This window comes from Battus philenor, unplaced genomic scaffold (assembly GCF_028537555.1).
Source record: "Battus philenor isolate CCGP_79_NKW_IND1 unplaced genomic scaffold, ilBatPhil1.0.hap1 SCAF_28, whole genome shotgun sequence".
Lineage (NCBI taxonomy): Eukaryota > Metazoa > Arthropoda > Insecta > Lepidoptera > Papilionidae > Battus > Battus philenor.
This window is the reverse complement of record NW_027181691.1, coordinates 4,846,965-4,873,552: the sequence shown is the minus strand read 5'-3', so window position 1 is coordinate 4,873,552 and position 26,588 is coordinate 4,846,965. Positions and strand designations below refer to the sequence as shown.

Below are 26,588 nucleotides of genomic sequence, written 5' to 3'. Positions count from 1 at the left end.
AAAACAATATCGCCGATATAATTTATAATTAATTTTAAGAACTTTTTTCAATTCTCTTTAAGAACGTATCAAAATCAGTTTTCATGTTATCTCTTTTAGTTCTTTCTGTTTAGTTTTATCTTTTAATATTGGATCTATTTGCTTTCTTATTTACTGACCTAACGAAGTTTTGTGTATTAAAATATAAATATGACATAATAGAAATTTTGTTGAAAACTTTTGACATCTTAAAATTCCCCCGATCCCGATATTTATAGACGTGCATAAATTTGATGCTTTCGTAACGCATATTATTTAAGTAAATTAGTTTTACCGATGCAAATTTTAGTTGAACTTCGGAACTATAATCGGAAAATACTACAAAAAAAAAATTTAAAATATTTTCTGAACAAGGTAAAGGTATAAATCTTTACAAGCGTGCCAATAGTATCCACGTGATGTAAGTTTTTCTTAAAAAACCCATACCCATACATTGTAGTAGGTTTATAAAGGCTAAGAAAAAAAGACATTAAAAAATAAACGTAGAAACGTTTAAATTTAACTTTAGTCTATTCGATAGCCTTTCCAGTTCTACAAAAACAAGAAATGTCTGGTGCTTAAAGAATAACTATATAAAAATTATCTCATAGAAGATATCGGGATTGACTTAAATATAATACAGTACCCGGCGATAAATATTGCATATCGACCTTTGGAAAGAAACAATCGGCTAATTTCGGCTTCGTAGAGCGTTGTCCCTATCGCACACTACCTATGTGTTTACCTACCTACGTTTTGTCAATTGTGCGACAAAGATAACGCATTAGCCGGTACTGTAAGTCAATTAAAACGAATTCTGGGAAATTAATGAAACAAGTGTATTTTACTAGACCATTTAATATATATAAGAGACTATGATTATGACACATTAACGTTGTCATTAAATTACTACATAATTTTAGTAAAAATAACATAGCTTTACTTCAGGTACTTTTGATGTAATTGATATTTTATTTAATTTTGAGTAAGTTTTAAACATCGATACAGCGTTTATCGTAAACTTTTATTTTTTTTAATTTGAACATATTATTCACTTTATATCTTATCCAGAAATTATACAATGGAATTAATTCAATGTCATATTTCGATGAAACGATTAAAGAATGTGCAAGGAGAATATACATTTGATTTGATTTTTTAAGATAACGTCAATTACATGTACGTAATTTTTTTAATATTACTAATGTTTAATTTAATTTAAACATACGTAAAACTTAGAAGCACTAGATTATATATATGGATTCTATTAATACGTACATTTTTAATAAGAATTTAAAACATTTTTCGATATATATTACTACATATAAAAGGGTATTCTAAACATGAACATGGTTAAAAATAGACGCGAAAATCCTGAAAACCCGAATATCCATTTCGTTATAATGCAAAGATTGCATTTAACATTGATTTCTTTTACTTGGAGTAGGTACCCCAATCTTAGGCTTTACCGTCGCTTACAGAAATGAACGTCATGTTAAAAGATTTCATAATTTTATTAATTTCATCAGATTCATCGTCACTTTCGAAAAAATCCTCACAACAGCACAACTCGTTTTCATATGATGGAATAATTTCATCGGTCAGCAAGTCTATTACAAGATCACTTTTCGAATACTCAACTTCGATGCCTTCGACTTTTTGACAAATTTCTTTCCAGTCTTCTGTGTTCATTGAATCGAATTTTTCTTTAACGAGCTCTTTCACCATGTCGGTGTTCCACACAGCCATTTTTTCGTTGACATAATTTTTAACACTGTCTAAAACCACCTTTGTCGGACTGAGGTCAAAATGACCAGGAGGCAACCTAAGAAAGCTGTGATTGTATTCAGCCAAAATGTCCTCAATTATAAATACTTCTCTGTTAGCTTTGATTAATTTGTATAATTGAGGTTTATACCAGTCTTCGTTGAAACTAATGTCTTTGGAATGCAACCACTCTTTCATGTCATATTTTTTAGCTAAGTATCTTGGTGCTGGTTTAAGTTCCTTATTGAAATATTTTAAATTGTCAACTACAACAACGGATTTTTCAGGTAGATTTGGTATTAATTGCATACATACCCAATTTTCAAACTCACCATAATTCAAGTTATTGTCGTATTTACCAGGCTTCGCATTAGCTTTCGATATTAACAAAGCATTCGGAATGATACCAAATGTAGATCCTGCTTGCAGTACAACAAATCCCTGGCCTTTAGGTTGTGGTGACTCTATGTATAGTTCGTCAACATATACAATAGGTCTTCCTTCCTTCTTATAGTTTTCAATGACTTCAAGATATTCAATCCTCTTCAAGCGCAGATCCATATCTTCTAAAAGAATCTTCCTTTTGTCTTCAGTTTTGATCCATTCGAATCCCATGTTATCAATGATCCGACCCAAAGTTCGTTTAGATTCTTGAAAATTGATAGTCTCTTGCAGTTTCTTTTGCAATTTTTCTGTTGTGGGTAGCTCTTTTTCGGTGATATGAAAATGGTGGATGGTCCTTCTAACAATCCCTTGGTCAAAAGGATCTATCTTTGGCACTGCATCTGCTGGTTTTTTAAATGTCGGAAAAAGCTTCTGTTCTTCAACGACGCGTCTCACGGTAGCGACGGTGCAACCAGTTGCGGCCGCAGTGCGTTTTTCGATTTGCTTTAAATCGTAGAGTCCTAAGTCTGCTTCTTTTTCCATGAAACAGTTTACATTATATATTATTTTTTCATATATGGTATTATACGACTTCTTATGTTTATCCCTCGCCATTCCGCACCTAAAACATAGTTAAAAAATGAGTACGAAAATTGAAATACGTACAATACAATACACCAATAATATTTTACTTTCTACCATTTATACTATTAGTATCTAAAGTGGTCCAGGTAGATCCCCGGGAGTCCACAAGAGAGCCGACGGGTACCTACGTTAGCTTGACAAAAAATGGGGATTCACAATTCATAAGCGGGGCTTCTCGAAATTTAAATATGTTGTCTTAGTTTCACTTATCAACGACCGATAATAGAGTATGAGAGTTCAATTTGTTCAATAGGTGTTTACGACTATGGGAGATGGAAAGGTTTTGGAAACATTAATAACAATTTTTACTTTATAGACGAATAAAAATTACACAATAGACGCGACGGGAGTGTGGGAACGACTGGCGACACAGTTCATCCGCTGCCCACTCGTCGCCAAGTATGCTTACTCAATGTAAACATATGTGTTTCTAAATCATTTCCCTCATTTTTCAAACTTTGGGCACAAATATTCAACATATAAAAACAATCAATAGAAATATTTACCATGTCGCAATACGTTCCGACGCGATATGTAAACATTCGTCCACTCGAATTCGCGGCGGTTACTTATTGCGTCATGTGTAACAAACATCAACTGTTACATTTGCAAGCTATAATTTCATTTTTGGAACTCGGACAAATCTACAGCTCAGGCAAATTTACAGATCTTATTCTCACATTTTTGTAGAGTGTTGAGAATAAAGTTGAAATGTCATTACAGAGGGTCCTACGAAATCAGTTAAAATTTGAAAGTGATCTGTGGGAAAAAAGTCAGGGAACCTCTGGCTTAAACTAAGAAGTGAGAACTGTAGCATAATAAACAGGATAATAACTGATACGTACTGTAGGTGTATCGTGCTTCCCGAGAAAGAAGATCAAATACAGCTCGGCTCTGCGATCAAGGTAGGCGTCCTGAGGAATGAATTAGCATATGTCATTAATCTATCACAATAATGCTACATACGCCTCAGTTGTTATTGCGCCCTTTATTTAGCAATACAGAATTACATGCGTCATTTAACTATCAGAAAAACTAGACGCTACGGCGGGAGCCTTTAAAGAACAGGAATCTTAAAAAAACATTGCTTTCATAATAACAACATAGTCCAGATTCGCCAACGATCTCATTCTACTGCGCAAGTTGAAGGTCACTCCCTTAAATCAATATGGGATGATTCACAGAATTGCTTTATTTTTGACAAGTACTTCTCAATTCTTTGATACTATTTGGTTATATTTGATGCAACAATAGTTTCATGATAAATACCAAAAAGTTATTTTAAAACAAAGGTAATGAAAATCGATAACGTTGCAATTTGAGGCGTTTGAGAATGTGTGCACAAAATTCTATATGAGAAGCTGGCCTGGAAACCCTAAACCGTACTTATAATATACTTAAAATAAGAATCACTGTATCAAATAAATTTTAAAATTATCATCCAAACATTTTTTTTACAAAAAAGTAATATTACGTAAAATGAAGCGATCAACAGGAGTATGGTGTTCGAGATCCTGGTCCCAAAAGGAAAGATAAAAGGTGTTGCCATTCCAGAGAAATAGTTCCAGGTATATTAGTATTGACACCGGAAAATTAATTATTACCTCTTTATATTATTTTATTGATAATATTTAACAAACGAAAGATACAAAAGGGTTCTGATTGTTTTGCAATCTCAAAATATAATTCAAAATTCAAACTATTGTAGAATAAGAATTTATTTGTCTTTTATAACTTTATGACATTTTACTTTAAATGTTATATACATCTCAACAATATTATTCGTACAAAGTTATTCAAATTAATAGTTAAAATTAGTTCTTATTACTAAATGAAATTATCTATCAATTTTTTGAAGTGGAAACCGTGTAACATATATTTATAAAAGAGCCCACACGAAATTAATATGAGCTATTGGATTAAAATCGGAATTAAATTTAAATATAACAAGTTAAACTATATTTATTCCAAATTGAAGATCTCGGTATTCCCCTAATTTTATGGTTTTCCCTTAGCAATGACAGAAGGGTAGATGAAGTTAATTCATAATTTCTGACAGCATCCACGCACAAAGTGGTAATACTACTAGACGCAGAAATTTTTCTCAAATTTTTAATAGAAGCTAAGGAAATGATTCTTAGAATCAGCCTTCCAGTGTATCAACGAATCAAAATACTAAATGCAACCACTCGGGCAATCAAAGCCTAAGTCTTTTCTTAAAGATTATTTTAAAAAATTAATTTCTAGGATCATTGCCCAAAACGAATTAAAATCTTAGCAACTTCTTAGTCCAGTGGAATGTATATTGTAACGGGCTGAGAGAAGCCAAGCCTCAAGTTACAAAAATATAAAATAAATGTCACCCCTAGAAATTAAAAAAAAATAACCTATCTGATAAAATAGTATTAGTTTTGACGTTTAATTTATAGTTTTTTGTATGAATTTCCTGTAAGTTTTCTTATAGGAAATAGTTTTTAACAGACCAAAAATATTCTAGGGTGAAATCATATCTTGTAGTAGTTCAAATAAGAAAGAAAATGTTGCTTTCCAATAATAATTTTTACTAATAATGCTATTAAATAGAACTAATGATGTTATGTCAAATAAATAAATTTACTAGTATTATTTTAAAATTTAAGACAATTGTTGTAGAATATTGGAATAAATTTTGGGCTGTATTAATTCAGGGCCTTTGCTCTTCACATTTAAGAAAAAAAAAGTGTTATTTTGATTTATCTTAGCATTAGATTATTAATTCATTATTAAGTATTATTTTAATGATAAAAAAATTCAAATATCAAAATGAATATCGTAAAGGTAAAAAAAAATATAATTTATACTAAATACTATTAAATAACTTTTTTCTATATCCATTTAACCTATGTATAACCAGTTTTAAATTATTTTATTTGTTATTAGAATATTTGGAGAACTGTACCTACCTTACGAAATAATTTTTTAAATTATAACACATTACTACATACTACACGACCATTGAGTACTGCTACAGTTACTCCTTTGGTTAAACCAATCGAAAATGCGCCTCAGCAAATTGATCCAGTTTTAGATAAGTTATATAGAAGGGTAGAACTTGAAATGAGAGGTATAGACCCTGCAGTGCTCCTTAGTTATTCATGGTTTTGTATCGCAGCTGCATCGCATTTGGGAATTGATGTTACAAAAAGGTAAGTGTCTCCTTTCTAATTTAATTATGTATTATAGGTATAAAATGTTTTAGAATAAAATATTTGTTTTAGAAGATAACGCCACAGATATTTTATTTTACATATACTGTGTTGAAACAAGCAATGCATTCATCATCCTTACTTCCAACATTGTCACTGCTGTACTTAGACCTCCCCCATAGATTTCTGATGGGACCGGTTAGAAGTGGTCTGCAACTAGCGTCTTCTGACAACCCTGACATAGTCATATCTGTCAACTTTGTGGCAAGGCGTTCACATGATAGTAACTAATAAGCCATTAAACTGATGTAGTGTCAGGTGTTTTGAAATTTAAAATCTATTAAACTTTTTAAGCTACTTATGACCAGAGATTTGATATTTTGATGGCTCATTTGCCATGTTTTTAGTTAAAAGGTATGCTAAATATTGTGATTTTAAAATGACAGGTTTTGATACTTTTGTGTACTGGGTGTAAAAATATTTTCGAACCACTGCTTTCACTGTAATTATAGTTTGCAAGTATTATTCATCTCTTAAACATTATGAAAGGCAGGACGGGATGTAGACAAATTTCTAGCGCTCTGTGCTCAAAAATGTCATGTGTCTTGTTAATTGAATATGGATGTTAAAATACTGATTTTACATTATGTCTATTTCAGTTGGGCTCTAAGAAAAGCTGAAAAAGAGAGGCACACCCTCCTGAGATGTGTCCATATTTATAAAAAACATAGAGTCCAGTATGAAATTAGAACATATTTCAGGTTTATTCATTTGCAGCGTCTGACAGGATCTACATGTGACACATATTTAGAATATATTGAGAGGAATCTTCCTGAAGGCTGTGCTCTGAAAGTGACAAAGATTGAATGCCAAAAACTGCCCGAACATATAATACCACCTAATTAAATATATTTTACATGTTCACATGTTGAAGTACAAGTAATTATTTTAGTTTTTTTATAGAATAGAAATGAAATAAAAGAGCTATTTGGATAATATTGTTTTATTACAAATTAATTTGGTATATAGTAACAACTTATCTTACATCTATTATAACCAGAGATTGATACTCGGCTTTGGAATAGATATTCAGTACATAGAATGTTTCTATTGGAAAACTCCAACAATTTCCCAGTTGAGTTTAATAGACAACAATGCTTGTGAGCGACACTACAAGTTACGCCTAAAATAGTCATTTTTATAAATTCATGATCCCCACCATAGATTGCCAATAGGACCCGTTGGAAGCAACATGTATCCAGTGTCATCTGACGACCTTAACAAGGTTGTTTGACCTGCTATGCTTGGCGGTCCATGGTCACCACTCTAGAATCATAACACCCCAGCAATTATCTGTTCGGCATGATGTGGTTTGCTCCTCGCCACTTTAACTTCAAAATTTAAGCTATGTTGGTGACATGATCTATAGATGAATGAATGTGTTCATCTATAAATGTTCTCATTCCTTATATGATGGTGTAGTAGAATCTGGAGTATAGGCTCCCTCATGCCTTGTCGAGTGACAGCTTGATAATGAGGAGATTTGATGATAAATTATGATAATGTTCTGTCATTAACTCTCATTTCTTAACCAAAAAATCACTTCATATGCATATATTAATATATAATCACTGGTTATAAATCTTATTTCTTAATAATATTGTAATCTTGTGTAAGAACATATAAATAAAAGTTATAAAAATATAACATATGTACAAAGTCTTTGTAAGTTAAAATGAAGGAATGTAATTCAATAAATATTTTAAACAATTTGTTACAAATATGCACCAGGTAAATAAGGCCTAGCGAGATTAATAGCTACTTTCAAACATATATTCAAGGAGTCACAAACTTTTAAATGAAATTATTTATTTATTTTCTAGTGTGGAGTAGAAACCCTTAAAGGTCAAAATACTTGTTAGGAGGAATACATTATAAAGTTTTATTTATAATTCATGTCAAAGCCAAGGTTATATTGTTAAAGAATACAGAGATTACTATTGTATAAATAATTCATATAGTTTATATACATTTTCTAATATTAGCTATACCTATGAACAACTTTCAAAGGAAACAAAGTATATATACAGTTCAACAACTGTTTCCATTTATATTTTAAATGTACCATTAATGTATTATACAAAAATTACTTTTGTGCTTATAAGAAACAGATCTTTCATCATCATCATATCAGCTGTAGAACATCCACAGCTGAAAAGACCAGTGTGAAGAGGATTGCATACTGCATTTTATGAAGATCACATCCTGTGGGTGGGTATCCTTTGCTACATTTGCAGGTATGTGATCACCACTCCAGAACCTTAAGACTTCAGCTGACGGCCAGTGGTTTGTGTAGTAATTGGCCAGTACATTGCTACTTCCACTTGCTGTAAAACCACTAATTAGTTACTTTTTTATTAGATCTTTGGTTAAAAGTACTAAAAACTGCTTAAATATTTTATATACCTGCCAAAAAAATTAAATTAACCTAGCTTAAAGTATAATACAATAAATATAACAATTGTTTTTATTTTGTATTATATTGTACTAACAATTTGTGTATAAAATTAGGCAATACAAACTTTAATCTAAAAAGTTGAAATATCAATGATTCAATACCAAAGTGGAATGTTGATAGAATTTATACATAATACATATTCAGTCAATTTTATATTTGGCCTATAATATTTCTTTGGCAAGGAATAATTGTATTTATTTATTCATATTGATGACTTTTACAGACAGTTAAAATAAAAAGAATTGCAAATGTAAGTTCTAATGCATGAAACATAAGCATTACCGCACACCAGATATATTCAAGCCGGAGTATGTAGGTCTGGTATATAAGAAAATAGCAGACGCCCACCGCTGATGGTATAGTCAGGATCACTGAGAAAAATACTGGCACTTCTGTAAATAAATGTAATTATCATTTAGAATAGTTTTAAATAATGTATTAACATTTACAATTAACCATATGAATTTTTTTGTAATTTATAATTAAAATAAAAACCTTGTAATTATTGTTTCGGAATAATTAAAACAAAATGTAGAAAAGTGTTTTTGCCCCAAAATATGTAGATAAAAAGTAGACCTACTTTTGCTTGCTAAATTTCCTCTTCGGCCTAAGAAAATACGAATAATTTCGACAAGGCACAGGGCACAAAATATTCCGGCTTCAGTAAGTAGAGCATTTTCAGGATAAGTAACATTAATAGCTTTTAAAATTCCCATAGCTACTTCACAGACGAAGAACATTCCTAAGTAAAATGAGTTTAAATAAAGAAGTATTTCATAGGCTAAGCTGGAGTTAACATTCGTCATTTTAGACATTTTACCAATTTTTATTTGTTTGTTTACAATTTTGAGAATAATCGGTTAGTCAATATCACTTAAAAATTACTTGACAAAATACTTTCAGGGTTGCCATTAAAAAGGGCTTGCTACTTAAATACACACATCACATTAGGAATAATACCGCATTATTGTAAGTTAATGCTATTTCTTCTCTATTTAATGCTGTGAAGTGATCAGTGTGAGTGATACAATTTTTAAAATTAATAGTTTTCGGTACATTTCGATAGCTTACGGCTATACCTTTAGAACGATTAGTCAACTTCGGAGGTGAACAAGTGAATGTGTTTGCCTATGTTTTCGCAGATAGAAAGCAGTGTTGTCATATCGATATTCTGGTTCCTCATACTCTGCGATTAGAGGGGACGAACCGCAGTTGGCAGATTACCTTGTTGAGATCGTCAGAAGACGCTGGTCTATTTTAGTGAACGACGTAAAATTTAAAGCATAATTTTTCTAGTAAAGTAATATGAAAAAAATAATAATATTAAGTACTACTATGGTAGGTATGGTACTAAGTTCTACTAGTTGGTATGGTAGACCTTTTTTAATATTATTATTCTTTTATTTAAAAAATATCCAGAATAGGTAAATAATGTTTTTATTAAAGAAGTGCAATTGATTGAGCGGATGCGTATTTATCTAAAGTGCATTTGGTGACTTAATATTGAGTTGACGTCAAATTAGATCCACCTGTGCAGGTTAATTCCGAAAATAGATTTTTGTTTTAAATTGTAATGATTACTAAAACAATGATTTATATCTTAATTAAAATAAATTCAGGTATATATGCATCCCAATTTCATTTATCATGCGCATAAATGCCAAATTGTTGTATGGGATAAAATAAAATATTTAATTTAAAAATCACTTTATTAAAAACATACAAATACACACAGCATTCGTACACGTTTTCATATAACGTTGATAAACTAAAACAAACATATGCATTACCTCTAAAACCTTTAGTTTAAACATTTTGTAACCCTTTAGATTCATTTAAGATTTTTATGACAGTTATTTCAAACGCAAAATATGAGCCTATTACATAGCATATTATTTGTATTTTATAATTCAGGAAGGCTTGATGGAATACCTCTCTGAATCCTTATTTATTTATTATTTGATAGCTCTAGGGAACAAAATTAAGCAAACTGTTTAATATCTACAATAAGTGGCACTGTAAGAAAGCCCCGGATTTATTACTACCTTAAAATTAAATAAATCTTAATCTGAACAATAACCTGATCAAAATGATATCAAGAGATATTCATAATATAAATATAACAAATACTATTAAGATAATGTGATGTTACACTTACAATTTGATTATGAGTATAATAAACCTCGAGCAATCACTAAACAAATTTAACAAAATTAATGAAGTCTTAAGAAATATAAAACCTATAATTTTTACTTTGACTACTAACTTTTTATTCATATATTTCGGAGACGTCTTTAAGATAATAATGATTTAACAAGGATTTTTGAAAGTATTTATTATTAACATTGCTATTAAATAATGCACCTTAATAAATTTTAAATTAAGATCAGAAGTGTATATGTTTTGAATATCACTTAGAATTGTTATATTTTTGTAATCTTGTTATAGATGTAGTAGGATTCTGACATAGATTGTAACTATTAACTGTTACTGCCATATAATTGTGTAAGCATTGTATCTTTAACATAAATGAATGAACATTGGGATGTTTTCCATAAGCAATTGGTATATTAAAGTAGAAATAAAATTATTCTTTGAGTAAATTTCTACTCAACTTTTATCAGACAGAGAATGGACAACATATCTCATAGGTTAATAATAATGAACTAAGATTGCGTTTACACATGAGAAAAACGTCAGTCTACTTTTTTTGTTTGCATTGTGTCGACGCGTTGATAACATGTTTGGCATATTAATTTCGGTGAAGGCCACCGGTGACTCCTTGGGGCTGGAGCACGATTTCACAGTTATGAACACTGAGCACAGAATTAGAAATTTAAAGTAAAATAAGCGGCGAAAAGTATTGTATCTTGTAGTAAGGAATTTAATTTACTTTAGTAATTATTTATGTTTGAAAGTCTTTTTTTCTTTTAAATATCGACCTGTATCTATATTTTGTACTTTTTTAATTAGCAATTGCCCTAGGTTTTATTTGATGTCACACAGTATAGATATTAGGAATATATTTAATTATTTCTGAATAATTATTGTAGAGATCGATATTACCTAAATATATCATAAAAGTTTTGACACAAAATTATTTTTTTATTCATTATATGAAGTCATATTTAAATTAATACATTCAGAATTTGTATTGAATTAAGTTTGTATATATGACATGTAATATTTCAAAATTGTCTTAAGATTTTTTATTGGAAACACAATGATATTATCAATAATATATTAAAACAAGTATGTTGATTTAGAATTATAATAATTAAATAAATATCAGTCGAGACATGATGTGTATTATGACGATGAACATGTAAAATAGAAAAACTTGCATTCGCAAATCAATAATAAATCAGGAATGTTTTTGGGCCCTGACTTGTTTTAGTGAACACTGAAATGCCACAAGAGGCAATCATCAGTAGAGCCTCTTTCTAGAATGTTCTTGTCTCTTCTGGTACCACATGATGCCCAGTACAACAATAACTATAATAACTATTGCCACAAACATCATGTACAGGAAGGTTTTGATTCCTGACATTGCAGGCTTGGAGTCCTCCACTCTGTCTCTTGGTGCTTCGAAAGATGCCGCTGACGGAATTATATTTGATCTGTCCTCGTCTCTGTTTTGCTGTAAATAAATAATATTAAAAGTTGAAACGGAAATATTATTTACAGTAAATTTATACCGAGTCATCATAGTCAAGCACTAATAATCCTGAAATTTACTTAAACTTGAAGTGTTCATTTTCATGGATAGCACTTTTTAACGAAAAAAAAACCTTGTAAAGCGTTTTGCGTATGAGCAAGTGACATTGATATCCAGCTGGCAGAGTATCTGAGAAACAGTAATTCTTTTAATGTCATCATTATCTTAGCTGTAAAGTATTTATTGCTGAACATGGGCTTTCCCCAGAGATTTCTAATAGAACCAGTTAAAACAAACTGAACCAGGTTATCTGTTCACTTTATGGGTGGATATCCTAAGCTAAGATCTCCACTCCAGAAACTTAAGGTTACAGCAGTCATCTATGGACTATGTGTTCTGCGCATTACCATTTCAACTTGCTAATATACAGGTAAATGGTGGTTACTTTCGTTTGTCTTTCGAACCACTCATTTTTAAAATTATTAAAATTTTAAAATAAATATAAAAATATTCTTACCGACTCCAAAAGATCCAATTCGTACATCTTAATAGCGATAATGTCGTGGTTGTCACTGAGGTCGCCGGTTGTTGCAGACGCTCCGAAGTAGTAACCAGTGGGCAGAAGTATGTTCTCCACCTTGAAACACTCCTTCCATGCGTTCTTACCGTCTAAGTCCACTGAAACTGAAATTAACTTTTTTTAATAACACAAAATTGAAAGACTAAGAGATTACAAAAAATAAAATCCAAACTTTTTAAATATAAAATTCTCGGTAAAAATGTATTTGTACAATTTATTTCGGAGTCTGATCAATAATATGAAGTCACATTTTAAATTACACTCTCTTCGGTCATTCTTATACACTAAAACAGTGTTGTCATCCTTAAGCGGGTTCTGTTAAATTCAAATTTTCTTTACTCAATACAAAATGATTACAATTATTAGGAATTTGATGCCCGAGTTAACGACATTAATTCATAAAAAAAATACTACTGAGGTAGAAGCGAGTGTGTATGTGTGTGTCTATGCGCGTATTTGGTTCTAAACACAATTCTATTTACAATAAATCAGGATAAGTGATAGAGAAATATGTAGGTACTAACCAATCAACGTGTCGTCCCTGTAGACGATGGAGATGTGTGTGTCATGGTTGAAGTTGCGGAATTTGGCTTCGCAGCCGGAGAGTTGTGTGTGCGTGCCGTCGCGGTCGTGGTCGTAATGCAGCGTGCCGTTGTTGACCATCGCCGATATGTACGGATGCTGGTGCTGGAAAATATCGAGACGATTATAACTAATTTAAGATAAAAATATCTTTTTATATATCAGGCACTGTTCAACGGTTTAGCTCCAACGAAGCACACTGTCATAGCGAAAAGGTAAAAGCCTAAATCATCAATAGTAAACTTACATTATGGGCGCCATTGTGGTTGCTGTAGGTGTCGAGAACGATAGCAAGGCCGTGGAAGTAGTCCTTGCTGCCGAACACGGGCCCGGGCTGCATGCGGTCGCGAACGTACCACACCGCGAAGCCGTCGCCGAACAGGTCCTTGCCCCGCCCGTGCACTTTGAACTGCACTTGCAGCTCCCAGTTACGAGTGTTGCAAGGCTGAAGAAAAACAAGTAATATGAACAACACATTTGTTTATTGTAGGCAAATTATTATTATAACAAAGCTGCGATGTATGCTTCTGAATCTCTTGTTTATGCTTTTCATTGAATATTGAAAAAGAGAAGTATATCGATACATATTATGATTGGTTAAAAGCTTCAAAAGGTTAATATGAACACATTTTCGAAATTTTCCAAAATCAATGAATTCAGAAGGAATAAAACAGTGAGAAAAAGAGTTTTCAAAATTTAAATTAATAAAATATAAAATATATTCTTGTTTACTATCTGTCCCTGCAGACTTGTACTATAAGATTTTAGTTCATTTGTCAGCAAATTAAATTTTAAAGTTCTTAAACCTACTTCCAATCATCCTGTATAAATTGACCACTGTGAAGTATATTACATTAATTTATTTTTCTATTAGAATGCGAGAGTGTATTTGTTTCTGTCAGTACAAAGTCTGCAGGGATATATAGTAAATTATAATTACATTTAATGCGTAGTGATCAGAATTTTATAACATTTTTCAAACTCTAATAACATTACTTTATTTAATTTTTTGAAACCATTGATTTTTAGAGCGTACATTAATTGTCAGCAAATGAGCAGTCATTTACCCCTTAAAATTTTTACATCTATTTCCAATCATTCTGTATGCCGGCGTGTGCATTCGAATATACATTTTTTGTTGCGGAACTCGATAAACTCATAAGTATTTATAGGTAAATAACACAATTAGATAAGCGCAAAATGTGCCAAGCTAATTACGAACGAACAACAATATTTTTGTAAAAATTTTTGTTTTGCGTAAAAATTGACTCATTTATCCACAAACTGAACATAATGTTTATATCGTATAAGAATTCTTGCGCTTTTGTTTACGTACCGATATAAACATGACATTTTATCGAAACAAAGCAAATAACCCTGATCCATTCGGTCTATAAACACACATATTAATCTTCAGATATAAATATACAGGCTGATTGAAAATAGGTGTGGCCAATTAACTGTGTAAAGTGTTGACACTTGTTACATTAATATTAACTTGATATGTTACATTAATTTATATTTTTCTTTTGGAATGAAGTCTACTCGTACAAGGACAGATAGTAAACAATAATCAATTGGTAATATGTAATCTGAATTATGAAAAAGGTTTTTCTTACTATATTATCATTGCGCTATTTATTATTTCTGATATCATTGATTTTTGGATAGCATGTACCATAAATTCATGCCTTGTAAGCTTTTACACCTATAATCTTTCTTCCTTGTATAATATTAAATGGAATCAGGAGTTACCTTGTGGAAGTCCATCCTAAGTAAGAAAAGGACCAATATTTAGCCACTTCCGTACATGCAGTAGCAGTCGTGCAACAAAGCACACCGCCCGCCAGTCCGCTGATAAATGCGTATGCGGCAAACAATGCGAATTACACAACTGCCACCGCCCAAATCACTCAAGACGTGTTACACCTCTCCACGGGGCATCTTCAGGAGTTATGTTACACCGATTAGAGTCACTCTGTGTTTGGCACTGTTGCACGACTGCTACTGCATGTGCGGAAGTGGCTAAATAGTGGTCCTTTTCTTACCTTGTATAATATAAATGCATAATATGTATTTTTGTATCACGAACCACATAGCAACAGCCTAGGGTAAGAAACATTTTGGAAATGTTTTTGTTTTCATTCAAGTATTCTTTACGCACTGTTTACACATATGGTTTAGTTCCAACGGTCTTGGTCTTCAACGAGGACATTACATAATAGGGTTGGCCAAACTGGTGCTCGCGAGCCACATGCGGTTCTTTGATCGATTATTTTTGGCTCCAATTGGTTGTCGAATTATTTCAATATTTAATTTTATAAAACCTATGTCTCGGGAAATCGAAAAAAATTACTGGTGTGAATAATAATAATTTTTATGCCACCATGAAAATTAGCAAAATCCAAATACCGATCATAATTAACTAACCGGCCCCTTACGTATTATTAGGAGTGCTGTCAAATACGTGTGCTATTATATCTAACTCCAGTATATATTTTGTACTTTTGTTTCAAAAATTTCAATAAATATGATTTTTGTAAAAAAAACATTCTTTTGCGCGTTTTACATGCGTATTTAATTGCGGTTCGCAAAAAATTTCTAATTTAGAAAAATGGATTGTAACTATTATTAAATAGCTTGGCCACTCATGGTGTGTAGTATACTACTGTAATAGAATTCGGATTTTTACAATTTTTTTCGGTTTGCACAAAATGTAGTATCGCTTAGCTTGAAACAACTGCTACTTGAGTCCCCTTAGTTATCTCTTGTAATAGTTCAGACCAATGGTTCCGACTTTTTTTATAGACCATTTGCAAAATTTAGCCGGTACTGGAAAGTTATTTCATCTAACTTCAACGCCAACATATACCCTGTTGAACCATTAAAAAGATATTTCGATGCATGTTTTTTTTTAAAAATCCGAAAAAATATGGAGACGACTTCAATAAATTATTAATACGTAAATTAATAAAATATTTAAAATTCAGAGCTCCAAGCCGGTTCAGTTTGTGCCTTGAACAGCTGTTTCGATAGTTTTTGGTAAATAGGCATTCGAATCATTGATTTTTAGTAAATGTAAAGTATGATACTTAGACATGCGTATTACTCGGCCATTCGCAATCCCGGATTTTTTTCTAAATAAAAGCGCTTTCCAAAGTAATAGAATTCAATTTTATGTTAATAGTATTTGCGAATATTCCATCTCACGAAGTTAGCTAAAGTTTGCTGAAATGATATTATCTTTGCATATAAATGTATATACACAAAAATAAATTCGTATTTTTTTTCAAACCGTAACTTTCATTGTACTTGTACCTTTTAATAAGAATTATTATTATTATTATATGGTAGAAGTAAAATTTGTTTTTAGTCTGTCCTTTTATCTTTAATTTGTCTCTCGTAAATAAAGAGAGTTTTAATTTGAATGTATATGTAGAGGTTAATGTATTTACAATCAATTTCGACACTGAACATGAGCGAGGTCACTAGACGCTGTCAAGGTGACTCGCAGTGAAACTTTTCCGGCTTAATTTCGTTCAGTGACTTTATTGGCTAAGTTAAATATTGTTGTTTACATCATAGACTCGGTTCAAGTCAGAAAGAGTAACATAAGTCATGAAGACTTCGCCCAGTGTGACTATGGGTACTAATGTAAAAGGGCTCAATCATTATTATGATAATAACAGGTCCTGATGCTTGAATATTGCTTGATGAAGATTGCTAGATGCAGCTTTAACAGGTTCTATTGGAATTCTCTGGAGGGCTATATCCAACAAGTGGACGTCTCATAGCTAAAATGTTGATGATGTTCCAGATTCCGTCCTAGGACCACGGCACTTACAATCTGGTGGAAAATGGTACTCATCTAAATGTAAACTAGATTCAAGGTTCAACTTGATATATGTGGTTGTCTACATTGGCGAGCTGAGCCATTGAGAGCTATGGTTGTGATTTATCTACGAGATCTGGAATGAAGAGATCCGTAGATGAACGAAAGTAACCGAAATTAATCCAGAGGATTGGCAAGTCGAAGTGGCAGTGGACTGGCCACATAGCGCGCCAACAATTATGAAAAGAATTCAACAATTTTAAAGAAATTACAAACAAACATGTATGTAACAGACAACAATTAGTAATCAATCATGACGTCTGGCTAGTCGGTGAAATATAAAAACCCTTCAATACAATTGAGCTACTTACTTTTGTCACATAACATTCGCCATTTTTTTCTCAGGCTTAAGGAACCTGGCAATGTTGTTTGTTTAAATCAAATATGACTTTTAAATCATGTTTACTTTAGTATGAAGTATAGTTACTATATGAACCTATAAGGTTCAAGCTAAATGCCTCCTGGTGAAGCTGGAAGTAGTTATGGGCAAACAACACTGTCAATGGTCATAGTAGAGGGTGCTGAAGCAAAGTTAATTAAATTTATTTAAATAATATTCTTACAAATGACAACTAAATGGGACATATTAATGCAGCTGCAACATTTGAACCAACATATGTATGGCGACACCCAATTGCTAACTCGAAGACAAACTTCAAGAGAGAATCTTATTGATATATTCTTTTTTCTTTTATTCATTATTCATATTGACTTCAAGTAATGGGTAAAGTAAAACAGGATATGGGTTGACTAACTTCATTGCAACAAGCCTGCCATATGCCACAAGACTGTGGGAACTCTTTCTGATTTTATTTCTGCAGTTGTATAAGTAGTTTTTTATAAAGTAGTAAATAATACAATTCTATAAATATATGTAATCCATTAAATATATGAAGTAGTTATGTGGTTTACTACAAACAGCACTCTTTAATTTCATACAGGCTAGAGAACTTCTCTTATATCCCAAATTTGTAAATTTAATAAATAATTTATAATGTAAAAAATTACAGTTTGTATTTTAGAATGCTGGATAGGACTTAATTATTTTTTGTGGGACTATATTTGTTGACAAGTTTTTGTATTATTCTATATAGTGACAACACATAGAGTGTTCAGCTTATAATAAATGAAATGTTTACACTATATAAAATAGCTTTTGAAATAAAAATAATTGAACGTCAGTATATTTTTAACTAAAATGATGTTGTTTTATTAGACAAGTAGTTATTTGTGATTATTCCGAAATTTACAATGACATATGTTATCCAAAAAGGTTTACAAGATCTGTTACAAATACAATTTTTCATGTTCTGGAATTTTTTTTATCTATTTACATCCAACAAATTCACTTCTGTGACAGTCAACGAAATACCAAGGAATAAAGTTATTGTGTGAGTTTGTATGCTGTTGTGCTAGGAATGAGCAGTATAACAGCATAATATTTTTACAATATGCTGAAGAATTTACACCGATCTATATATTTACACAGCTGTGTAAACATCAGCTCATTTCTAGATCAGGCTTTCAAAGCAGTATTCATAGGATCATACATTAGGTACAGGTCTCTCTGAACCTGTTATGGGTGATCAGCCCCAACCCAGTACTTGGTTGGCCTTGCTACATCACAATGGACCAGCACTCATATAGTGAATTCATGGAATGCTGAGAAGTATAAGAAATAAGTTTATAAGACGGATCAAATAAAATTTATGAATTTTAATGAGGTTACATATTATTACATATTATAATGGCCTACAATTAAGTAATAGTATGCATCTTGCACAATATAGACATTGTCTAATCTACACTTCATTTACATTTGAACAAATTACTAAAATTTAACCATAGACATTACTTTATGATTGTTAAATTTTGTGTCTAAAATTACATCTATATTTAAAAAGTTTAATAGATCTTGGGCTATAATACGACTTAAGTGGAATCAGGACTAAAGTAGTTTTTTTACTAATTTAGTGATCATTACAGCTTAATGCAACAAATGAATAACATACTTGTCTTTATTTCAAATAAATTATCATTTGTAATTCAACAAAAATTTCAGTCATTTGACTTTAAAGTCGTAAAGAGCTCTCATTTAAAAGTCATAAAAATGCCTTTTTAACAAAGGAATGTTCAATAATTTCTTTGAATCTATACAACAGATATGCCTTTTTGTTCAGACAAAATACACATTAATGTTATTGAATATATTAAATTAAATTTATATTTTAATAGGAAAATCTTAATTTAATTATTTTATGATTTCCTGAAAAAGTTTTTTCTATGGCCATTATTAAATGCTACATGTCTATTGCCTAATACTTTATTATAAGGTGAAAGCAGGCAGAATTCTTAATGGGCTTGGATTTAACCTATTTATTAGGAGTAGTAGGACTGAAGTTAAATCACATCTCGTAAATATTAAGCATCTTGTTAAATGTTTTCAGTTATGTGTAATCAAGAAGGCTGTGTTTCAGTATTGACTTGTCAGATTAGTATATCTATGTTTTAGCAAACAATATTATTCACAATCCAAAGAAAAGTACTTTCTTCTAAACAATTGAGTAAAAGATTATAATAAAATATGTCTGTTTTAATTAATAGCTTGATTAAATTAGCAAAATTTAATTAGTGGTTAACTATAAACAGGGATTAGTTTATCATGTTTTTGTGAAAACTATATAATTCTTCGTTGTGTTAGTTGTTCAATATTTTAGAAGATAATTATAACTGTATTTAACTTACTGATGTATTCCAAATAGCACCCGATTTGGACTGTAAATCAGGAGTAAGTCGGACGTAATTTGAAGTAACTATTGTGCTACCTAAAAAGTCCCAATGCGGCACCGACATACCGCTACCTGTAATTGAATGAAATCTTTTATTCCCGAAATAAATGTCATTTAGGAACAGTCATTACTTTTCATTAAGTTCACTCACCTTGGTACGGTCTTGTAAGAGAATGCTGTCTCATTATATAATCTCTCGTATTCCATTCTGCGAATATGGGAGTTAAAAATAATGATATGAAAAGGAACTTTAAGACCACCAAATTTCTGTAAAACATTTTTGAAACAACTCGTATTAACTAACTAGTGACAAGACAAACACCGTAATGGCATGGCAGCCGCAAATAAATGTTGCCGTTCGGTGACAGATCGGGGCTGCCAGCTTATTAATACACATTATTTTTTTTTACAAGTTAAAATCTTCTTTATTTTATTTAGGTTATTTAAATAAAAATGTGGCAAGTTACTAAACATTTTACTTAACATTTTGAAAATAAGTGGTATACATGTAAAATTACATTTTTTATTATTACTAACGTCAACGAATTTTAAGTGCTATCTGCCTGATGTTTGGAAAGTACACGTGTGTTGTGGCCGATCATCCGTGGGTTTGCGCTTTTATCGATCAGACTCTTTTAATAAATGAGCAAATAAAAAAAATAGTTACTTTCGTAGAGTTATGAACAATATTTCATACTATAAATTTTTTTAGTACAACCTAGTAGAAGCAAGGAGCACAATTCTCAGAGATACAAGACGTGTCTCTACCGCAAAAGAACCGGTAATATACCAAAAGTTAAAGCAGTGCTGCTATGTTATAGAATAATTCGATTTGTTTATGTGAAGTATGTAGTATTAGTCGTCAGACATCCATGGTATTACAACTTATCTAAAATAGTAATAAAATTCATATTTTAATTAATATATAAAAATACAGAATGAAAGTCTTGAAAAGTACTGTGTGTTATAAATATACGTCGTGTTGTTGTTGTCTTCTTTGTTAAGTTTAGTGAGGATCACTCTGCAATCTAAGGTAGGATACCGATCCTGCCAGTTTTTATGTAGTGTGGTGCTAAGTTTTGTTGCATTGCAGTTTGCAGTTGCTAGTCTGCGATGAGAGGACGCTGGTCTCTACTAGCGTCCTGGTTGCTGATGTATTTGGATCTGCGCTTGCAGTGTTATGAATGTCTGCAGAGTGTGAGTTGTGGGAACCCTGTGATGGGATTATTGAGCACATCTTCAGGCCGCCTCTAGAGGTTCTTGGAGTAGGTGCGGAGGGTATAGTAAAATGCGCTTGTTTTGAGTGGATTTGGGTGAATATACACTGACTTAAAGAAGATCTTTGAGCCGACTTGAAAGAATTATTGGACCATTGGGAGGTCGAGGTCACTATAGAGGTTTATGTTGTGTTGGTACCACTACGCCTCGGTTGTGGTCTGGGCGAAGCGGTATTGCAACGTTTGTAATGGAGAATGAGTGGATGTTGATGCGTGGGCGAACACAACACTTGAGTAAGAGAACATTGGTACTACACGAGTTTTTAAAGGTGGATTTTGTGTCGGAGGGATAATTTGCTAGAGGAGCATAGGAGTTGGTAAAGCCTGGTTAGGATAAGGCCGCCTATGTTCCTGACTGAGCGTATATGTTTATGAAATTTAAGTCTGGATATAAAGGTGACTCCTTAAAGTTTGACCAAGTCTTTCCATGGGATAGAACGGTCGAAGAGGGACAATGTCGATTATACTGCGCGGTGTACCTTTTATAAGTTTTTGCGTGAACAACTAGTGCCATCTTTCGACGCCGGTCGAAACTATGGAGTTCAGCCAAATTTCTATATCTAATAAAGCGCCTACAATTATTTCATATTTTGATCATTACGTTCTCTTTTGCTATAATTTTGGAAAAGGCGTTAATTTTTTTGTGAAACGTTATTGTTGAAATTATCAGAGAAAATTTTTAAATTACTGTTTATAATTATACACCTTTAAAATTCTCATAACATATTTGTTTTATTGTGAAGATATCGGTTATCGCTGCTCAGAGTTTTATTTAATAATCATCATTTTAACACCAGGAAGCCTACTGCTGGACATAGGCTTCCTCCATAGATTCGCAACATCTCGGGTAGGAATCAGCCTAGTTTTAGCGTTTTCCGACGATCATAACAAGACAGTATGTACACGTAGCAGGTGGATGTCTGTGGTCTTCATTTTAGGCCCCAGGGGCCACCTGTTCTGCACTATGTGGCTTTAAAACTGCTACTTCATCTTCCTATCCGCCGGTTTACGTTCATTACTTTTGTTTGTGTACGGATCACCTCTCTTTTGATTTTCATTTATTATGTATAAAATAGTAAGCACATGTATGTATTGTAAAAATACATATGTAAGTAAAATAAACTGATGATTTTAATAGTAAAGAGATGCACATTGGTAACGCAAAATTGGTAAGCAAAGGTGCTGTTGGTGGGAAATTTACCACAATTTTGTGTATAAAAATTATTTCAGTACTACAGGCATTTGGAAAAAGTGTTTGAAAGTATAACATAGCATCTTTTATCGTTGCATTGCAACATGAAAAACGTTACAAATGATCGTTCTCGAACTCCAAAAGCATTGATCGTCCCTAAAAGAGATAATTTTTCGAAGAGTGCACAACGCGTTATCGTAAGATAAGGGTGCGGCTTGCTTTCTCCCGTTCAGGTGATGGATGAACACACTTTCACTTCACTTTGCTACAATATAGACCGGCGGTAAGGTCAAAGACGCATTTATGCAGCCGGTCATTGACATTTCAAGTTGGCAACTTTTACCGGCCGCGTTCGATGTGTCTGGTGTACACGGTGAGATTTACGCGATTTTTGACATTAGTTGTAATTTTCACTTGTTTATCGCTACTGCATTTAAATGTCATTTACAATGAGCACAATGACGAAAACGTAATGTTTTTAACTTTATTTATTTAATGTAGTATTTTTTCACGTGTCAATTTTTTTAAAATTTTCCCACGATTAAGCCACGGTTGATTTAAGAGAATTTAGTAACCACGGATTGGAGATGATAGAACGCTGAAGGAGCTAAATCTAAACCTCTTATTTACTAAATACGCTCTAAGGATCTGAGGACCATCGCCCGGGCCCATTGATAATTTACTCACAGGTTTTGGAGGCCGCCGAGTCCTGAGTTCAGAGCAGACACTCCACGGAGTGAAACCTCGGGTTGAATTGTCACTCAAAATGTGTTGAACATTCAGATAGGAGACTGTCTGTGAGGCTGAACCTAACCTCGATCTGTTGCTACTATTAAACCAATGAAAACTATTTCCTTTATACGGCTTTAATTTCTCTACATTAAAATACATTTGTAACTTCCGTTCGAAGAGGAGGCATTTACTAAGAACAGGAGACATAAAAATGTTATTGTTTTTGGTAGGAGTTGTAAGATGTAAGAGTGTATTTAAGGAAGATGAAATATCAAAACGATGTGCTAGTTTAATCGTATATTGAAATTTACGTATTTCAATATTTGTGTAGATGTATCCGCGTGGGATTATTGTAAGGAGAAATTGTTTACATTGAACGTCTACACATATACTATGAATATTAATTTAGAAATCGATCGCTATGCAAATGTTTAATTATTTGATAACTTGGTAATAATAGTGTCTAATTTTAGTTTTTTTTTTCATGTTTTTGTTCATAGACATTATAATTTAATCTTAACATTTACTATTATATTTTAATAGCGTTTAATTATGAGTGACGTGAATGTTTAGACAACAATTATATCATGTAACGTAACAAGTTATGTGCTCGATTTCAATTTAAAAGATAAACGGCGGTAAAATGGACGATAGTTATTTTATAGAATCGCAGCGTTGGTAGCTTAAGGTTTATCCCTTCCGGTTTAGATTCCCCGGAGGCGTACACTACGTGAGCTACATCACATTGCCATTGCTCTCGAACGGTAAAGGAAAACTTTGTGAGGAAACCGGCATATCCTAGAAGTAAAAAACAAATGATAGATCTTTGACTGTCGAATGGTTTTAAATAAAAAATCTATTTATCATCCTTTAATCAGCGATAAATAACATTCGTTTCTGGAATACATAAGTAGCATCCTTATTTAAGGAATATTTTATGAACCTACTCTATAGTCGATTAATCACCAAAGGTTATACAAAAAATTGAAAACATTTTATTGGTTGATTTTACATTCGATATCTTTTTTATTTGCATTGAAAATAATTTAGGTGACCTAAAACTAAAACTAAAATTGATATTTATGTAATAATTATAAGAAGCACAAATAATTTTTCCACAAGGCAAAAGTGGCAGAGGGTAGGCCACTAGAGGAACTGGCCTTAAGGCAAGCACGACCGGCAAGCGCATTGTAGGACGTTCATCCGAAAAGTAGACAGATGATCTCCAACAGGTCCAATCTAAGGGGGAGGTCTATTTTCAGCAGTAAACCTCTTGTTAGTAAGATTAAATGATGATGCGGATACAAGATTATTATTAAAATGAACAAATGTAATAATAAAAGAACAAACAAGAAAAAATTATATTATTTCAAATTTATATATCCTTTGCAACACTTAATTTTCTTTCTATAAGTGCATTAACACATAACACTTTTTTTACTTGCTTTGACATTCATTATCTGTCATCACAATACAGATTTAATAAATATATATGAACACTTAATTTATTGTATTAACAAAGAGTAGTCTTGTAATGTTCTAAAGTAAAGAGTGTAATTAATGTTTTATATCGTAAAAAAGAATATATACTTGATAACAATAAATGTTAAATACTATAAACAGGAAAACATGATGAAGTTATCGTATTCCTTTGAAAGTATAGTTTGACCTCATTCGATTTTTTTACTTTTACCTTCTGTGCCCTAAAAAGGCCTCGTCACTACTTTCTACCGCGACATAGATTAATGAAAGTGACGGATAAAACCAAAAGTGGAGCCACCCTGAAGGCCAACAGCTCGACCTACGACAATAAATAAAACCAGGCCAGAGAAAGCAGTGAAAGTGTCTATTTGGCCCTGATCTACTCTGTACATTCTCCCAGACATTTTTAAATTGTTATCTTCGTTCCATCTCTGGCAGTTATAAATATCGTCTCTATCGCCTTGCAATAGGACCAAACATTGCGCTAAAGCAAGCATCTAGGTCAACTAACGAGTGTTTTTGTACTGCAATGATTGTGTTTTGATGATGATTTCCTTTTAAATCTCGTGTTTGTTTTTATGAAAGTAAAAAAAATCTAAGAAAGTGATCTAGATAGGTTTAACCTCTTTTACGTGGTTCAGAAATGTTTTAGAGAATGTTGTTTTTTATCTTTTATTGTTTATAGTTAATGTGCAAATATGTGTTTATAAATAGTTATCTTAGATCTTTGATATCTTTTTAGTGGTGTATTTTTATAATTAATACGAATTGTATTTTTGTATAAACCAAAATTTTAATTAATTTTAAGACATTAATATATTATTGAAAGTATTATAATTATATTATTACTAATATGTATCTTCTATATACTATTTAGACTCCAATAGTCAAAATTAAATGTTTTTTTTTATGTTGTTATTGTAATAGATGTATACAGCAAAATTATACACAGATATGCACACAGTTATAGATTAATAGGTGAGAGGACGGATGAATGTTAAATAACTTTTATAGTTAATGCGGTGTACAGATAGAAAACGAAAGATATCATGTTGTCTGAATTGGCGAAGATAACGCCTGTCATTACATCTGTTGCGGATGTCATGTAAGTTTTTTTAGAGCTCTGGTTAATCCACGTAAAACTGCATAGACGTTGCATTCATTCTGAGATAGTGCGGCGTAGTTTTCACCGCTTTCTACGCATACTTTCACTTCTGATTTTCAACAGACAAATAGACTAGTTCGGGCTATTATTGCATTTTATGTTTATTAAGGCTAACGAAAAGCATTTCATGTTACGTCTCATTAATTTAGTCTTTTAATGTAATGTATCCGAATGTTACTTCCCGTTTTCTACTGCCATACGTATTTTTACCTGTTGGCATTAAATACAGTGTCTGAATGTTTGTTACTGTTCCTTCATTAATATTTTTGCCTACTGGAATTTATTGCGGTATGTCCAAATATTTGCCACCGTTTTCTACTATCATACGTACGTTGCCCGGTGGCATTTAACGTAATATATACTAATGTTTGTTACCATTTTCAACTGCCAGACGTACTTTGCCTGCGGGGATTTAATGCGACATGTCCTAATGTTTTTTACGTTACTTTTTTTACGGTCATACTTATCAGTAGGCCATACTGGTATTTAATGAAATGTTTGTCATCCTTTACTACTATCACATGTACTTTTGCCTGCTGGCATTTCATGTAATATATCCGAAGTTTGTTACCGGTTTCTACTGTGATATGTGTTTTTGTTCTTTTGCCTGCTGGCATTAACAGCTTCTCAATATTTAAGGTCTCACAATGCTCCCAGTGATTTGCTTTGACTTTTATAAATTAATTAAGTTACTGTTAAGATAGCTTGGGCTAGTAACTGCT

At 32.0% G+C, this 26,588-nt stretch overlaps 4 protein-coding genes across 4 annotated transcripts; 1 reads left to right on the top strand and 3 right to left on the bottom strand.

Annotated features, from left to right (window-relative positions):
- Positions 1-1,288: 1,288 nt before the first annotated feature.
- LOC137926030 (uncharacterized) lies at positions 1,289-4,332 on the bottom strand. Its single transcript, XM_068769555.1, has 3 exons — positions 4,289-4,332; positions 3,660-3,728; positions 1,289-2,791 (listed from the first exon to the last, which is right to left on the bottom strand). The coding sequence occupies exon 3, from the start codon at positions 2,782-2,784 to the stop codon at positions 1,477-1,479; it is 1,308 nt and encodes a 435-aa protein (XP_068625656.1). The 5' UTR covers positions 2,785-2,791; positions 3,660-3,728; positions 4,289-4,332; the 3' UTR covers positions 1,289-1,476.
- Positions 4,333-5,545: 1,213 nt separating this feature from the next.
- Positions 5,546-6,995, top strand: mRpS10 (mitochondrial ribosomal protein S10). The gene is made up of 3 exons (XM_068769567.1): positions 5,546-5,631; positions 5,734-5,999; positions 6,659-6,995. The coding sequence occupies exons 1-3, from the start codon at positions 5,617-5,619 to the stop codon at positions 6,903-6,905; spliced, it is 528 nt and encodes a 175-aa protein (XP_068625668.1). The 5' UTR covers positions 5,546-5,616; the 3' UTR covers positions 6,906-6,995.
- A 38-nt stretch (positions 6,996-7,033) lies between these two features.
- On the bottom strand, positions 7,034-9,357 carry LOC137926010 (transmembrane protein 216-like). Its single transcript, XM_068769529.1, has 2 exons — positions 9,098-9,357; positions 7,034-8,909 (listed from the first exon to the last, which is right to left on the bottom strand). Exons 1-2 carry the CDS (start codon positions 9,330-9,332, stop codon positions 8,716-8,718), a joined length of 429 nt encoding a protein of 142 aa, XP_068625630.1. The 5' UTR covers positions 9,333-9,357; the 3' UTR covers positions 7,034-8,715.
- An 850-nt stretch (positions 9,358-10,207) lies between these two features.
- LOC137926074 (vesicular integral-membrane protein VIP36) lies at positions 10,208-20,346 on the bottom strand. The gene is made up of 6 exons (XM_068769615.1): positions 20,170-20,346; positions 19,975-20,090; positions 13,585-13,782; positions 13,280-13,442; positions 12,693-12,859; positions 10,208-12,157 (listed from the first exon to the last, which is right to left on the bottom strand). The coding sequence occupies exons 1-6, from the start codon at positions 20,294-20,296 to the stop codon at positions 11,945-11,947; spliced, it is 984 nt and encodes a 327-aa protein (XP_068625716.1). The 5' UTR covers positions 20,297-20,346; the 3' UTR covers positions 10,208-11,944.
- Positions 20,347-26,588: the final 6,242 nt, after the last annotated feature.

Bases quoted from the DNA above. Each gene is read 5' to 3' on its own strand.
- LOC137926030 (XM_068769555.1), bottom strand. From the start codon at position 2,784: ATGGCGAGGGATAAACATAAGAAGTCGTATAATACCATATATGAAAAA.
- mRpS10 (XM_068769567.1), top strand. The intron at 6,000-6,658 runs GTAAGTGTCTCC...TGTCTATTTCAG, and splicing joins GGAATTGATGTTACAAAAAG to TTGGGCTCTAAGAAAAGCTG.
- LOC137926010 (XM_068769529.1), bottom strand. From the start codon at position 9,332: ATGTCTAAAATGACGAATGTTAACTCCAGCTTAGCCTATGAAATACTT. The intron at 8,910-9,097 runs GTAGGTCTACTT...ATTTATTTACAG, and splicing joins AGGAAATTTAGCAAGCAAAA to AAGTGCCAGTATTTTTCTCA.
- LOC137926074 (XM_068769615.1), bottom strand. From the start codon at position 20,296: ATGTTTTACAGAAATTTGGTGGTCTTAAAGTTCCTTTTCATATCATTA. The intron at 13,783-19,974 runs GTAAGTTAAATA...GTTTTTCTTCAG, and splicing joins GTGCTATTTGGAATACATCA to CCTTGCAACACTCGTAACTG. The intron at 12,158-12,692 runs GTAAGAATATTT...ATTTATTTACAG, and splicing joins AATTGGATCTTTTGGAGTCG to CAAAACAGAGACGAGGACAG.